The sequence below is a fragment of the Photinus pyralis genome, unplaced genomic scaffold (assembly GCF_008802855.1).
Source record: "Photinus pyralis isolate 1611_PpyrPB1 unplaced genomic scaffold, Ppyr1.3 Ppyr1.4_LG3b, whole genome shotgun sequence".
NCBI lineage: Eukaryota > Metazoa > Arthropoda > Insecta > Coleoptera > Lampyridae > Photinus > Photinus pyralis.
The window spans coordinates 9,357,965-9,374,701 of record NW_022170510.1 but is presented as its reverse complement, the minus strand read 5'-3'; the positions used below and the strand labels follow the sequence as shown (position 1 = coordinate 9,374,701).

Sequence of the window (16,737 nt, the reverse complement as noted above, 5' to 3'; positions counted from 1 at the left end):
TATTATATTCGACTCCTGCCTGCAAACAGGGCACTGCTTTTCAACAATTTCCCCCGCCGCTGTACGTTAGCCCCTGAGAAATGGTAGCCTTGCAGAGTGTCTCCTGCACAAACTGTGGCTGCATTTATTGAAACACAATTTCTCCCTTGAATATTTCTTCGAAGCAAACTGCGCATTTTAAGAAACTATCCCCGAGAGTTGTGGCGTTGTTGTGTGAAAAACGACAACGGGGTCGCGTGCAACCACCCCTGAGGTAGTCCTTACACCTCACGAGTCTCGATTCTATTCTGTGCAACTCCATCCTGATGTTTTCAGTTACAATCCATTGCTCACGGTAAAGCCCGACTTCGGCCTTACTACAATGGATGTACCGACACCCGTTGCCGTATGGGCACGTTTTATTTTGATAATCCCGGCAAAATTGAACCGCACTCATCACTTTCAATATGTAGTGAAGCAATAAAAATCAAAAAATTCTTTCTACTGCACTCTCACATGCAGCACTCAAAGCCAGTCCACCCCCTAGCGCGCCATATTGCCCATGCACACATGACACCATAAGTGAAAGAAAAGGTGAGAGAGATACGACAGATTAAAGCTTCGTTCACAATGCAAGAATTACATTTAATACTTAAGGGCAAGAAATTTCCGTTTTACGCGCAAACTACTCAATAGATGTCATCGTAAGCGATTTATATTTACAGTGACTTTATAGAGACCGTGGCGACAATATGGTGTCTAATTTTTGATTGGCGGTTGAGATCGGCGGCCATGTTCCATCAAATTCTGCCACAGCTTACTTAGTATTAGCACAGACAAAATACTACAGACGGCTCATGAGATATACGAAATGTTTGCGCTGAAAAAACATCCGTCTGCTAGCGCTACTGCCGTAAAATGTTCAAATGCTTAGCTCGTAAATGCACTTTTTTCATCGTAAACGAATGGTTGGAAACTGTACTGTAATACTGTTAAATAAATATGAGAAGGCATGCGTAATTTAAATGATTTAAAGAAAAGAATATCATATTTCCTTAAGTCAAAACACTTTATCTGTAGGTCAGGATATCCCATCTCAGGTGCATATTATAATTACGAAAGTTAGGACATTTGCAAATAAATTTTCTCGTTATTTTTTTACGGATACGGATTACAACGGAATGACACCATTTATTCAAAAATACATTTTCATGAGGTGGGCCATTTTCGCTGAGACGGAGCTCCTCCGTTTTTGCATTGTGTAACCATTTATTGTGGGATGCCGAATATGAACTTTGAATTAAGGTTTAAAGGGAATCGCATTACTTAACCGTTAAGGGATATAAAAAAAGACACGGCGTTTAAGCTTAACACTTGAACAGTTCATATACACCTTTTCTTTTCATAAAGACGTATTTTTGTGTTTTAAATAGTCTATTATTACAATTATTGTTTTAAATACCTAGATACTTGTTAGTTATAAAAATGGCCAAAGCAGGAAATGTTTGTCAATACTTTCAATGTGGTGTTTCAAAACGAGTGGAACCCAATCTAAAAATGTATGGATTTCCTTTTAAGGATGAAAACCTGTGCCGCGTTTGGGTTAATAATGCTGGTTAGTCCTTCTTGTTTCATTGATAGTATGAACTATTACCAATTAATGCTGCTATGAAGTTCGCCGTGAAAAATTGGTGGTTCGAAAATGAACGAATGGTATCTAATCCTTAATTCAAACGAATTGTTGTGTCGCAACTACTCTACGTGGTGAGATATACGAGAATCGAATGTTATATTATTGAAAATACTATACGCAGTTTAAGTAAACGGCATCAAAAATTCGCTATGTGTAATGTGTGTATCAATTTCGTTTGCAGAACCGAAGATAACTTTGTCATTTGTTAATGTTTGTTGAGGTTGAGGTTTTCAGGTTTCACTTTCTCATTACTGCGTGACTTATTTCCTACTTTTAAATGTTGCACATATAAAAGCTTGCCGACATTGTTCTTAAATGTCATCGATTTCGATGCAAACAATCTAATTTTGAGCTTTGCTGGTTTGTGATACCTACATTCAATTTAGAAGAAGGGTATATTAATCGCCGGAGGTTTTCCGAAATCATTTCGGTATACTATGATGAAGTTGACCGGCTGTGATTTTCTGGAACCGGATTTTCCAGAAACGGGAGAGATACCTTGAATCATCCAAACAAGTTTTGCTACACTGAATTCTGAAGAAGGTAATTCATTTATCTTTGGGGATTTATGCAGAATTTGTTTGGGGCTCTCAGCTCTCATCAAGTTGAATAGGTAGGTACCTTATACATTTTCGAACCCATTTTTGGTGACCAACTTCACGGTGGCCCAATTATATACAATCATCAAATAAATCTTCCCTATAGATAAAAAAGCACGTCTTTACAGGGGCTACACATCTGATTCCACTGTCACCGAATTCATTAAAAAATAAAAAAATCTGTGAAAAACATTTCCGATTGGAAGACTTCACAAAATCTTCCAAAGAAAGGCTCATTAAAGGCGCAGTGGTAGAATCCAAATTAACCGGATAAAATCGTAAATTGGTAAATACATCAATATGAAAGGAACGGTATTTTGTGAATTTTATCACCTTTTTGTGAAATTGATATCGGTTGTTGTAAAATAAGTATTTTCAAATGACTTTGGACACATTTAATTATATTGAGAATCAAATAAACAAATATAGAAAACGAGCTCCTGGGTATGGCTGTAGCATGTGCAAAACCAAATTTTAATCCTGATGTTAGTTTTGCTTTTATTTAAAATGTAATTGTATGACATTTCATTTAATTGCTTCCATAAATATGAAAGTTGGCACTGCGCATGCACAAAACCAAATTTTGAAACTGGCGTTAAATTTGCTTTTATTCCAAGTGCCCATGTATCAAATTTCATTTAAATACCTTCATAAATAAAAAGTTTGCAATTCAGTTTATAAATGGTCGAGATGCGAAAAGGGCATTGTGAATGTTGATCGATTAGGCTCAATTTTTGAAATTGCGTTTTATATAGCTAAATCTATATGCATATTGAATTTCATGCAATTCGGTTCATAACTCACAGAGATGTCAAAAGGGGCTTCCTTATTTTTTGGGCTACATTGCCAATTCACGAACTCCGATCTACAAATTTGATAAAGAATCCCTGTACTAAATTTTACTGTCATCGGTCCATTCGTTATCGAGATATCGTGCTAACGGACGAACTAGGGAATGCAATACCGGGATCCCGCGGGATTTGCGACACTGAGGAATTTGTCGACCAAGGGGCGACTCTTGTTTACTTTGTTAATGAAACTCATAACGGAGAAGTTATTTTTTAAATAATTGTTAAACTTTTTTCGTTAAAAATGTACCTACTATGATTTTTGAGGCACTTTAGTTCACCTTTTGTGCTTTACAGGTGAGGTTTTTTTGAGCTCTAAGTTAGGCTGAAGGTAATTTTTTGTTAAATATTGTGATAATTAGCGATTTGTTTTAATACAGACCGCACAGAATTGCTTATTTGCCAATTTATTTAAAATTTTGCGGAATCCCGCAAATACCGGGATCCCGCGGGATTAACTTCTAACAATCCCGCAAATACCGGGATGGAGATTTTGCTGCGGGATTGCATTCCCTAGGACGGACAGACACCGCAAAATTATAAACTCGCTAGGGCTCGTTAATAAAGCCATACTTCGCTTGCGATGACTGGTGATCAATCAAACTTGCTTGAATTTCAAACCATCGCCCAAAGTAGCATCGCATCGCATAAAATAAACGGAGGTTTGAATTTATCGCATTGCACAGCATTTCATCGCCCATCGCGCGATAGCCAGCTGTCTGAAAGTATATTAAAACGATCGTACGCCAGTATGGATTTTTTGAAATAACAAGAGTAGTATATCAAAGTACGTTCTGGACCAGGAAATGACGTCAGTCCAATGGGGAGCGTGGAAGTTGGTCACGTGGTCACGTGTGAGCCAATGGGAGCATATTTGTCGGCCATTTTGTGACGTGTTGATTAAACTTATTATGATCTGTACGTTCTGGGCCAGGCGTGACGTCACAGCAATTAATGAAAGAAAAAAAGATTTTTGCCGTTGCGAGGGTTTGAACCACGGATATGTGAATTACGAGCGTGACCGTTTAGCGTATTAGACCAGCAGCGTATTCGTGATATGAAGATTTAGAGGTTGAAGTATTGCGAGAAGTTTTGGCGCGCGATGCGTCGCCGGTGTGGCGATAGATCGTACGGCGTAAGGGGTACCCGGTAGGAGGTACCCCCTAGAAACTATAGATTTAAATTTCTTATATGGTTTTCTATAAGAAAAATCCCCACCAAAGTAGTTTGAAGTGTATAAAAGCAATAAGAAAATAAAAATCGCTTATATATCAAGATGAGTACACCAATATCACAGCAACAATCGCAAGAAGATTCATGGAGTAGCGAAGATGATGATGAATTTTTATCGACTTCTGCTAATAAAGACGAGCAAGGTAATGAATATCAACGATTATGATGAGAGCAAAATGATAAATATGTTAAATGTTTACAGGAAAAGAAACTTTAATAGCAGCATGGTCGTTATTCTTGGATGGAGGAATTATACTCGAAGTGGGGAGTTTACTGGAGGGGAATTTTTTCAATTCTGTTGTGCAAATATCTCATCCTTCATCTTCATGTTATAAAGACCTGCAGTATTTGCAATTTGAATGTTCTGAATGGAACGAAATATTCAGTTTTAAAACTGAGCACTTAATTCGGCAAATGCTACAGTATACCCCAAAAGGAAGGAGCAAGCATGAAATATTTATAGAACCTGAAATAATACTTGAAACGGAAGAAGAAGAGGAAGGCGAAAATGATAGATGTATTCGAATAAGTCACTCAGGTCGATCTATACTATTTTCCAAGAAAGCAATCGAGATGATATTTACCGCCTCCGAAGTCATTACTCAAAAATTGAATTTTGGTAACCGTTATACGATGTATTGTCTTTATGACGATTTTACGCGCGCGTTGGCTGAAATTCTACATACAGAAAATGTCACCGATAAACAGAAAGATAGTATTTTATCAAGAGGAAAATTTATATGTAAAAATCTCAAATTGTTAGCATCGCTATCCGCTTGGAAGGATAGATATGATAATTTGCAAGAATTTACTGTTCTAACAGAAATTGTAAACATTCACCCTCAAAAATTTATAAATATGGTTGTTAGTAAAATGAAGTTTTTGAAATAAACAGTTTTCGAGCAAAAAAATTTTATTTTTTCATCCATACCCATAGTTCAAGTGTACACAAACTTATTATATTAGTAATAGTAATTTCCTTTATTTAATGATCTAAATACAATTCAATATGTTTATCGAACTTTAAAAGTTTAGCTAATACATCATACAGTTGCTCTAAAACGCCTTTATTAGCACAATGAATATTGAATAAGGATAGATCAATGTCACCTGATTGAATTACACGACCTGTATATTCGCTATATTTATGAAATTTATTTCCGGCGATAAAGTATAGGTATCCATCCATGTATTTAAATATAGAAGTTAACTTGAGAGGGATATCTGGAAAGTCATCCGCAAATATTAACCGATTTTTAGGTTGATGACTACAATCATCGAAATCTATCAGTTCATTTACTCCGTGATAAATAAGCGTGCGTCCGGTATAGGTGTTTACTGCGGCATTCACTTTATGGCTATCTGGAATTGTGAAGCGCTTATAAGGCTGAGGCCATCCAGACATCAATTGTAAAGTAGGGAATTGTACTATGTAAATGTGACCGTCACTAAAGAAGACAACATCGCTGTTAGGTTTCTGATATATTGCTTCGAAACGTTTAAAAGATTTCGGAAGAAACGGTAGCCACTCAAATAGGTTCTTAGCGGACTCCACCTTGCTGCTGCTATTTAACGTAGATATCCAAACCCAATGTCCATAAAACATATATAGTCGTTTGTTTAGAATCAAAAAGTGTTCGATTTGAACGTTACACAGTTCAGGCGGTTTAACGGTCTTGCGAGTAGTAGTAGTCTTGCGGGTAGTAGCAGGTGTAGTCTTAATACGTGTTGAAAGATGATAAGTTTTATTATCCGGTGAACGTGAAGATGTAATAGTATCATGAGGATATAGTGCTTGGATTCCGGCGATATCATCCTCATGTAGGTTGATAGTATTTGGATTGTAATAAGGAAACATAAGCGCATTTTGATTGTTTGAATGATGTAATCCTAGAGCATGACCTATTTCATGTAATATGGTGTGGAAATAACTAGTATAACCAGGAGGAGGTGCATTTACATCTGCTCTATGCCAACGTTCATCCCAATCAATGTGAATTTCAACGACATGCTGATCTCTAGATGGAAAGTAGGAATGCGCCAATACATCACCCATTCCATCAAAATCAAAAATACATTGCGGATATGGCGGCAAAGCAAATGTATGCTTGCGGGAATGAAATGATATCAATATGTTCGGGTTTTGCGCGCTGTATTTGAATTTTAAATTTGAGTGTTTCGCCCAAACTTGAAAAGCTTCATCTGTCATCTGTAAAACTTTCACATCATGCATATTGGATACATAGTAAATCAAAGTCTGTTTTAACCATTTATACTGATGAGATGAGTCATATACGATGATGGATCATCAGAATTTCCGCATCTAGACCGAGATATGAGTTGTAATGTTTCCCCATTTAACCTGCCATCGCTAGGTAGTTTATAACGTTCTTGAAATTTCCTTAAAGCGCTGATCGTGATATTTATACGATTATCTTGAGTTGATTCACCATCACCAGGCTCCTTTATGTATCCATATTTAGCGAGATGACTAAACACCATATCGATTTCACGCTCACTGATTGTGTTTCTTTCATCATCATCATCGCCATCATCAACCGTATTAGCGTTGATACTAATACAGCATTGAAAAAGCAAAAAAAGTGCAATGACAGCAGTCTGCATGATCACAAAACTTATACTAATTCAAATTTTCTTTTCTTTTAAGGACCGGTAGGAAAGATATGTGGTAGGGGGAAATGATTACAGTAATAATCTTAATCTTTATTATTTATCAGAAAACACGTGTTACAAATTAGATTTTGCGCACAATGTTAGTGAATGGCTCATATTCGATTAATACATCATGTAAAATTACACAATAAGCGATGGTATCATGTGCAAATGCGGCTGATGCTTCCACTTCCAATTTTAAATCGATCACCACATTATGGATACTCTCATTTTGGCGAGTGCAATTGATAACGAAGATGGGCTGATCTTCGAACTCTTAATAGCTAAGAAGCGATCCCTCTTGCAAAGCGTCGTAATATTGATTTCGAAAATTTAAATATTCTTCGTAAGCGTCTACATACTTATTGTCGGTAAAGACCAGATTCTGCTGCTCATAAGGATATCTTCGATTGTTAATGTTCGCCTTTATATTGGAAACACTCAAATGATTAAACCTGCTCGCATCTGCTTCTTTGTTATTTCGCTTCTTAGTTTGGAACGCAATCAGTAGCCATTGAGGGCGTTGAAAACCAGTGCTGCTTTTTACCGACCAAACCAACGATCTGCTGGTGGGTAAGGTTGGGTATACGTAAAGGTCGCAAGCATGAAACGCCACTTGTATCGGCGAATTCTTGTTAATTCTTCCATAAATTGACAGCTTCATTGCATCGTTAGGAATTACGTATGGAACCTTCCATGTTACCTTCGTAAGATTAATCTTAACCTCTGTCTCTCCTTTATAGCAATCTCTATCATCCTTGGAACGAATTAATATCAGCTCTTGACGTATGTTAACTAGAGGCTTCTTGTATCCTTCGGCAAACCCAAGCACATGCTTTAGTGGTATGGAAGCGCAAAAAGCCGTCTTCGTGCTATTGAGGATCTGAGGAGAGTCGGCAGGACTCCATCCTGCATGCGATAAGCATCTGCTTTGGTTGGTCGTGTATGAGCAAAAACCCTTGATAGTGCTGTTTATCCCCGGCAATCGAACGATTTCTATCACCTGATCGCCCAAAATAAATCTAATTTCATCGAAGAGAAAGAGGGGCGCGTTGTTAGTGAAATCATAAGTTTTATTAGGCGTTGTTGGATTAAGCGTTCCCTCCAAGTATATGACGCTATCATAGGTGACTGTGATGAGATCCGCTTTCTGTATAACAAGATTGATCTCATCCGAGTTGTCGTAGGCGTTTGCGGAGTAAGGATGGTAAGTTCTACGATCACATTCCACGATCATATCCTCATACTTTACGCCCACGAATAGGTTTTTTAGTGCTTCTTCCATTCTTTTGTAGTACTTTGTAGCCGAGATATTGCAAAAACTGTACGTCGTCTTCGGTTAATGCACCACCACCATTTACACTCGTGTTGACTGATGAAGGATGACTAAGCGAAGAACCTTGTTTACAGAAAATTTTAAGCCCCATACTTTTTCAGCTCCAATCGAATAGTTACTTTTTCCTCACCAAAATCCACTAAATAACCGTTTTGGTCAACGAGCCGTAAGGTTATGTTATCTATTTGATGTGTGAGCACTGGTAAATATATAATAGTAGCTGGCTCCTTGATTAACTTATAACCAGGCTCAACGTGTACGTCAAATTCAAAGATGGTATGAGATAGTGCACTGTTTCTGTATGCTCCACCCGTTAGGTTGCACTCAACGTGTATATTTGTTGCGTTGATTATTTGCACATCTAGATCAGATTCATGGATTCTACCGCCTTCATACAATTTAGGAGAGAAACCGAGCATGCGACCGATGGAATCCGATTTCTAAAGTCGATATCATGTATGGTCTTCATTTCACATTTTAGCGTATTATTATTTGGTCTTAACATAAAGTCCATCGAATTGGTTGGTTCTTCGTTTATATGTTTCTGTAGAATCCTGTTAATCTCTTCAATTTCGTACGCACCACTCGGAATGGTAATCTCTTTATAGATGTTACTATCGGCAGGTGCATAGTAAAATTTATTGTTTCCTTTAAAGATATTGCGTATAGAATTACAGCCATAAAAACCCACCAATCCTAAACCATATTGTTGATTATGGTCTAGTTCAATTGGCGGAAAATACGATGTACTAAGAACGTTGCCTACGCCCGTTAAAGTGAACGTTCGAGACATGACTGGCAGGATAAAGTAAACACAACACTGTATAGAATTATTTATTATACAGAAAATTTAAACATAAATGGCCACATATCAGCGTATTATAATTTTGTTCCTTAACATAATTATATGTGATGCTGCAACCGGATAAATATTTGATTATTTCTAATGGTGGTGTTAAATTGCCGAAGCTATCGTAGTAAACCGCTTTCTTGCCGCGTTTCTTGAAAGCAACCCAATGCGTACCTTTTCCTTTCGTATCATCCAGGTTTACGATGGCACACTCGTTTAGATGAGGTTTCCTCGGTAATGAATCACGCATAAACACTCCTCTGAAGAAGGGTACGTCTTTGGCATACTTTACTAGATCCGAGTCCGTTAATGCTTTTCGCGGCAAGTTTATAAGTTTTTTGTTGAATACGGTTTCAAATATAAGGCGTATCCTTTGTTACGGGGTTTAAGATATAGCGAGCTGCCTTGTTTGCCTAACGAGGCTGCCTCCATTGTCATGTTATGTCGTTTATTTTCCTCCAACTGTTTTTTTGCAGTCGACGCATCGTTAACTGCTTTAGCTATACCACTAGCTCCACCGGCCAGTGCGCCCGCAGCCGAAAGACCGGCGAATAGTGGTACTAGAAATGGAAGAAAACCTCCTACTTTAGGTACCGGTATCACTCGAGGTACTCGCACTTTACGTTTACCGCCTGCAGCTTTAACCGCTTTCTTGGCGGCCACCAAACTCATTTTGATGAGTTTATTCAACTTTGTTGATGATGATACGCCTTTTACTAACTTTCGAATTGGATCTAAAACCCCTCCTCTAAATGAGCAAGTTTGCTTCTTCTTCCCACGCTTTGCTTTACGTCGTTTTGACCCCATTCCAAGTTTCCTTTTGGTTTTCATCGCTCCCGCTATGGCCAACGCGGCTGCTTTCTCTCTAAAACTAGCGTCTCGTGCCTTTACGCGATTCCAAGCTTGAATTTGAAGTTCTTTATCGGCTTGATGACGACTCTCAACGTCTTTGAATTTATTATACGCGATGTCGTGTTGCTGACACGCAGCGTCCAACGGATTTATTCCTGGATCACCGCGAGCTAAACGCTCTTGTAGTTTGGTTCCCGGTCCACAGTACTGATATCCCGGTATATGAAGTTCTACAGGCAATTTATTTATCAAGCTGTTTATAACACCCTTTCCTACTCGGTGATCAGCCATGAACTGATTAGTATAACTCAAACTGTGGAGTAATAATGAAGTTTATGAAACAGCCTCAGCGATTAGATGTTGAAGATCATGATTTTTATACTAAATCAGAAGTGGCGGGGAAACATGGCTCTTTATTTCCGGCGTCAATTAGGGCGGTCATCTGCGGACCATCAGGATCCGGAAAAACGAATGTAATGATCAGTTTGTTGGAAGCAACGAATGGTCTGAAGTTTGAAAATGTATATGTATACTCCAAATCGTTAGAGCAGCCAAAGTATAAATATCTAGAAGAAGTACTTAAACCCATCAAAGGCATTAACTATAACGCTTATAGTGATAAAGATGATGTAATAACCCTAGAAAATATTAGCAAGAATTCGATCATGATATTTGATGATGTTGCTTGTTTAAATCAAGACATAATTCGAGATTATTTCTGTAGAGGTCGGCATTCTGGAGTGGACTCATTTTATCTTTGTCAAACATATTCAAAGATACCGAAGCAGTTAATACGCGATAATGTAAACGTTATTGTTCTATTTAAACAAGACTATTTAAACTTAAAACATGTGTATGACGAGCATGTTGGTAGCGATATGACTTTTGAACAGTTTAAATTAATGGGTTCCAAGTGCTGGAAGCATAAGCACGATTTCATGTGCATTGTAAAGGATTTTGATTATGGGAGATATCGAAGCGGTTTTGATTGCTATATTACGGTTGAACAGTTTTGAACTGCTTTTGGACAGCACCGTTGAACCGCTTTCAAACAGCTTTGAAACCGTTTTTGAACCGCTTTTAACCACTTTTCGACCATTTGAACCGATTAAATAGTTTCAAGAGGTATTAAATTCGTTTAGTAGATTGCGAGCAGCCTGTTAAGATGAACGCAAAAGATCAGACTATTAAAAGAAAATTAACTAAAACTCGCAATGACATAAAACGTAAACTTGCGGCTCTTAAAAGGGGCGAAACCGAGACTTTCAGATTAGTAGAAGAGACTTATAAGCCTATAGTTGACCCATTGAAGGCACTAGCTAAGCACGAGTTGAAAAAACCAGAATTAATTCCAAAAATTGAAAAAAAAATTGAATATGAATCAACTCCAATGCGAGAACAATTTACAACGCCTCGCCGTGCTGAAAATACCGCAATTACTACACCATCTAATTTTCCGCCTGATATTAGTGAAATAGCGCTTAACGAAGAAAAAGAAGACAGTGAACCGGAGGAAACTTCGATTAGCAACTTATCACAGCAGCTACATTTTCTAGACGAATACCATCATTTACCTCGTCAATATATCGAACGGTTGATTAGGGATACAACAGGAGACACTGATAACGTTTATGGTCTTCGATATGACCCCGGATCCAATGAGTGGGTTATTGGAGACTCTACAGTAGCGTTTGAAGGTCAAGATATTTCCATAAAAGATACCCTTTATACTGGTACTCCAGGGCTATATGAATTGCTTGTATTGAAGAAGCCAAAATCATACTCCTTCAAGGATCGTCAGTTGTATAAAGATATTTTATTAGCTACTAACGCATACAAACGGAACTATGACCCTCGTCAACAAATGATGGGCACCAAGTCATACAAATACGTTAATATTATTAAACCGTTACTATCAGAGCATTTTGGAGCGGGTATGATGAAAGAGGTTAACGATAAACTAAAGGAGTATGTGTATTGGAATACTCCTCACGAACTAGTCGAACGTCTCAGATTGTTACACGCATCGCAAGCGGCCGGTCATACCGGACACAACAACGAGATTTTAAGCATTGAAGAAGAGCTCCGAGAAGAAGGTATAATCGCCTAGCCTGAAAATGAGCGTTGACAAGTTTGGAAGACATTCGTCATCAAGATTATATAACCATAATACCCTACAATTTACCGATACCGATGATTATGATATGCAAAACAAGAGAATCTGTAACGTCGTCGATCCTGTTAGAGACAACGATGTTGCCACCAAACAGTATGTGGATTATTGTATTAAGAACTTTACAACCCAACAATACAATATGCGTGGTAATCGGTTGAAACATCTAGCTGATCCGGTGAACGATGATGATGCCGTAACAAATGGATACCTACGCATGGCATTTAAATCGTTGAAGACAATCATGGACGGTCATCTGAATGCTATATACGAAATAGGGCACCACTTAAATGAAATTCGCGCAAAACTGGGTATGCAGACTTTCGACGAATTAATAATGCTTAAATCTCCGCCATTTGTTGGTAGTGTTTTAGAAGATGGCGAAGATCGGTGTTGTTGAAGAGTTACACAGATCGGCGAGAAAAAATTTTAAACGAAAAAGAACGATAATCAAACATCGTGATGATCTTTGGCAAGCTGATTTGGCTGAATTCACGCGATATTCTAAAGATAATCAAGGGCATAAATATGTGTTAACCGTGATTGACTGCTATTCCAAATACCTATGGACACGCCCTCTAAAATCAAAAAATGCTAGCGAAGTGAGCAAGAAGATGGCGTCGATTATAAGTGAGGGTAGAATTCCTAACAATTTGCAAACTGATCATGGGAAAGAATTCTATAATAAAGATTTTCAAAAGCTTATGATGTTGCATGGGATAACACATTATTCAACTTATAGCGTAAAAAAGGCTTCGATAGCGGAGAGAGTGATAAGGACCTTGAAGAACACCCTCTATAAACGATTCAGTCTTAGAGGTAAATACAAATGGATTGATGTGTTGTCGGAAGTAACTTCTAAGTACAATGATACTAAGCATTCCACGATTAAAATGAAGCCTAAGAATGTAACCTCCGAGACCAACTTACCCATGTTTCATAATATCAAAGTAATGGGGTCGATTAAATTTAAAATTGGCGATTTCGTTCGAATCTCCAAATACAAATCTATTTTTGCAAAAGGCTACACTCCAAACTATTCTACGGAACTATTTAAAGTTGTTAAAGTGAATGTTGGTAACCCTGTTACTTACCTACTGGAGGATTTATTAGGAAAACCGATAATGGGTCAATTTTATGCTGAAGAAATGCAGAAAACTGCTCATCCAGATGTCTTTCTTGTGGAGAAAGTGTTGCGTCACAAGGGGAACAAATTATATGTTCGCTGGCTTGGCATGGATAAATCACACGACTCTTGGATTAATAAATCAGACTTTGTATAATATAATGATAATTTCATACATGTATTTATAATATAATTAATACTTCTAGTTTTTCTAATTCTATTGTACTATATAAATAAATAAATAAATAAAAAACAGATAACAAAACATTTATTCTAAATCCATTTTATTAGGAACATCATAATGTCCCCATGGTAGTGTATCGATTCCATTTGGTAGCGTGAACCTCTTGTCATCGATATTGCGTAACGCAACTTTGGATTGCGCCACGCTAAATACCCTGTGGTTTTTTGATATTATGCTGCTTTGGGAGACTTTTTTATCTTTTCCACTTCTTAAACACTTTAAATAATCATCAAAACTTATTCTATTTTTAATAACATTACCCTTAATACCTTTTACTTTTCTAATATCCCTATCTCTAGTTCTATAAGAATACATTTTTGACGCTAAAGCCGCCCACTCTGTTATCACTGCTCCGCTCAGTTCATCTTTCATCAAACCGATCACCTTAGCATTGCGCCTTGGAATGTTATATTCGTTGTTTTCAGAGAATTCAGATGTATCAAACCTCTCAATATTGTTTCGAATCAGATCGTATACATCATCACATATTAACTCGTAAACCAGGCTATCGGTATCCATGTACAAGACTTTCATCTGCTCATCTGTAAATTGTTGCTGCATGAAATTGTAATGAAAATCATACATTAGGGTTTTAGAAATATCTAGAATTGCCATTCCAACATAGAGAGGCTTATTCATGACTATTTCAACCTTGGATAGCTCGATAGCCATCAATTCCTCATCGAAAATTTCCCTGCTATGAAAATTAGGTTGAGAAAGATAGTAATTAGCTCCATATCTACCATTCCATCGTGTAACAAGTTTGATAATCTTATGGTTTCTCACATTCTCCATGGTTTTTCCGAAATTTGCATTATTTAGTAGCTTATACAAATTTTTTTCGAACGGATTACTTGTCTGTGATCGCAACCGCGTGTTTAAATCTATATACGACTTAAGCCAACGAGATTGATTGAAGCTTATCGCACGATGAATTTTTTCGAGCACAAGGCCTGCTTGAAGACATTGTTTTAAATTACGATAGTGAATCACATATCTAGTTTTAGGTTCCAATGTTGCAAGCAGCTTTTTGAATTTACCATTAGGTGGTTTACCATGCTCCGCACAATACGGAATATATTTATGATTGTTATGTAGCTGTCTAGGATATGCTATATCTACCTCCAATATAAGACCTTCATTTGCGTTATCAGATAGATTCATCACCGCTTCAGGTGTTAATGATTTTAATTTTGCCTCGCTAAGCCATTTAAAATTATTCTGAGGTAAACACTGACTTTGAGCCCAACCATATAAATTAACCATATCCATATAAAGGATGTGAGAAGAAGGTTTATTTACATCATAGTTTTCAATATACTTGTTATTAGCCTTACTATATTTTGTACAGCACTGGGTTATCCCGCCTCGTATACCCTTTTCAATGAATAAAACCATATCTATATCTGACAGAAGGTCTAATTTCACTTTTGTATAATTGAGCATACATTGCCATGTATACCCAGGAGCAGTAAAGAAAAATGCAGGCTCTAACTTATGGGTTATAATACACTTTTCTCGAAAATTTGTAAAAACGTCACTTAGTAAAAGCACATCTGTCATTAGATAAAGATCGCTATATTGACCTAAATTTTGAATGTTGAATTTTCGCCAAACGTTTCGCGCATGCATGTATTCTGCTTCTGAAATGTGTGATTCTGTTAACTTGCTGTAAAACTGGTTTTTATCAGGTAAAGAAGATTCTTGGAATTTCGTCCAATCGTTTATATATTCATAGGGATAAACGCCTTTTCTGGTTAACAACTTTAACTGCTCATCGCTTAAATGACTTAGCGTACCGCGTAAAATTTTAAAATCATCAAATTTTAGATAGGATGATAGTTTCTCTAACGATTCATTCATAAAACGAAAAGAATCTACAAATCTAAATTGCACATCAGTATCTATCATGCATTTGGTAAACGAGATGTAGCGTTCTTTATTTTTAGGCAACAGTTTAATTTTACCGGGAATAGCTTGAGCAAGGTTCTTTATAATGAAATGGCTATCATACCCGCTAAAATTGTGAAAGAATAAGGGGATAATATGAGGGGTCTTATAATTTAGATTACATTGTTGATGTGAAGCTCCTCGCCATTGTCCTGAAAAATGACAGTGGTCCTTAACCTTAACTTGCTCCTCTAATATTGGAGCTTCACAAATATGACAATGAGTGGCCGCATTAAACGCTAGCTTTTCCATATCACTTAATGGTTTCATTGGTACAGGATTATCAAAATATTGTTGTAAAATGCCTCCAATTTTCACTAATTGTTCGGTAAACCAATTAATACAGTCCTCACCTCTTTTCATTTCAAGTTTCGATAAAGAGTTATCAAACGTACAATGGAGATAATATGCAATACTACACACGATATGCTCTTTATATTTGAGTGTGTTCCGTGTCTCATCTCCGTGAAAATCTTGAACTAAACATTCTAAATCGCAATACATGATGAAAGGAGCGGTCTGTTTGAATTGATAGTCTTTAAAATGTACGGTAGTACCTGGTTTTGGCATTTCTAGCCTACATTTGTTCATCTGCTTGCAATCCGACTCATGTCTGCTCAATTTCGTTTGAGAATTAAAATAGTGGAGACACCTATCGCAAATGTATAATTTTCTGTTGTTCCTCGTTAACTGTGAATGCACTAACTTAGACAAATTTTTGATCCAGCAAAAGTGGAATTTCGCAGCTTTATCTCTATGATCATCAACGTTGTCATTATTATTATTATTATTATTATTATTATCTTCAATTTCATAATCATCTTGGATCATTAATAAATTTACATGCTGTTCTTTTTTATTTGATGATAAGTAAAAGGGGACGGTGATGTAATTAGAGACCGATTTTCGGATAAGCCCATAAACGTTAAGTGATAAATGAGCATTTTGTTTTTCAAATTTAGGAAGTTGGCTTAGAGTCATAGGAAAATTAATGTCTTGAAAATTTAGGATTTCAGCATAATAAGGATATGAGGAAACACGATCGGAATGTTGGGACACAGGGAAAAGAGCTGAAGATAAGGCCCATCCGAAACAAGCCTCATCGTTATTTTTAACGTTGATGACCGCATGTTTCACTTTAACTTCATTAGGTAAATCGATGTACGATGAAGCTTTTACTA

General features: G+C 37.0%; 3 protein-coding genes across 3 annotated transcripts; 2 read left to right on the top strand and 1 right to left on the bottom strand.

The window, feature by feature from the left end:
* The first annotated feature begins 3,603 nt into the window (after positions 1 to 3,603).
* On the top strand, positions 3,604 to 7,563 carry LOC116166357. The gene is made up of 2 exons (XM_031481315.1): positions 3,604 to 4,495; positions 4,555 to 7,563. The coding sequence occupies exons 1-2, from the start codon at positions 4,396 to 4,398 to the stop codon at positions 5,241 to 5,243; spliced, it is 789 nt and encodes a 262-aa protein (XP_031337175.1). The 5' UTR covers positions 3,604 to 4,395; the 3' UTR covers positions 5,244 to 7,563.
* Positions 7,303 to 8,310, bottom strand: LOC116167085. Its single transcript, XM_031482324.1, has one exon. It carries the CDS (start codon positions 8,308 to 8,310, stop codon positions 7,303 to 7,305), a length of 1,008 nt encoding a protein of 335 aa, XP_031338184.1.
* A 2,891-nt stretch (positions 8,311 to 11,201) lies between these two features.
* Positions 11,202 to 12,199, top strand: LOC116167141. The gene has a single exon (XM_031482385.1). The coding sequence runs from the start codon at positions 11,229 to 11,231 to the stop codon at positions 12,171 to 12,173; it is 945 nt and encodes a 314-aa protein (XP_031338245.1). The 5' UTR covers positions 11,202 to 11,228; the 3' UTR covers positions 12,174 to 12,199.
* The last annotated feature ends 4,538 nt before the right edge of the window (positions 12,200 to 16,737 follow it).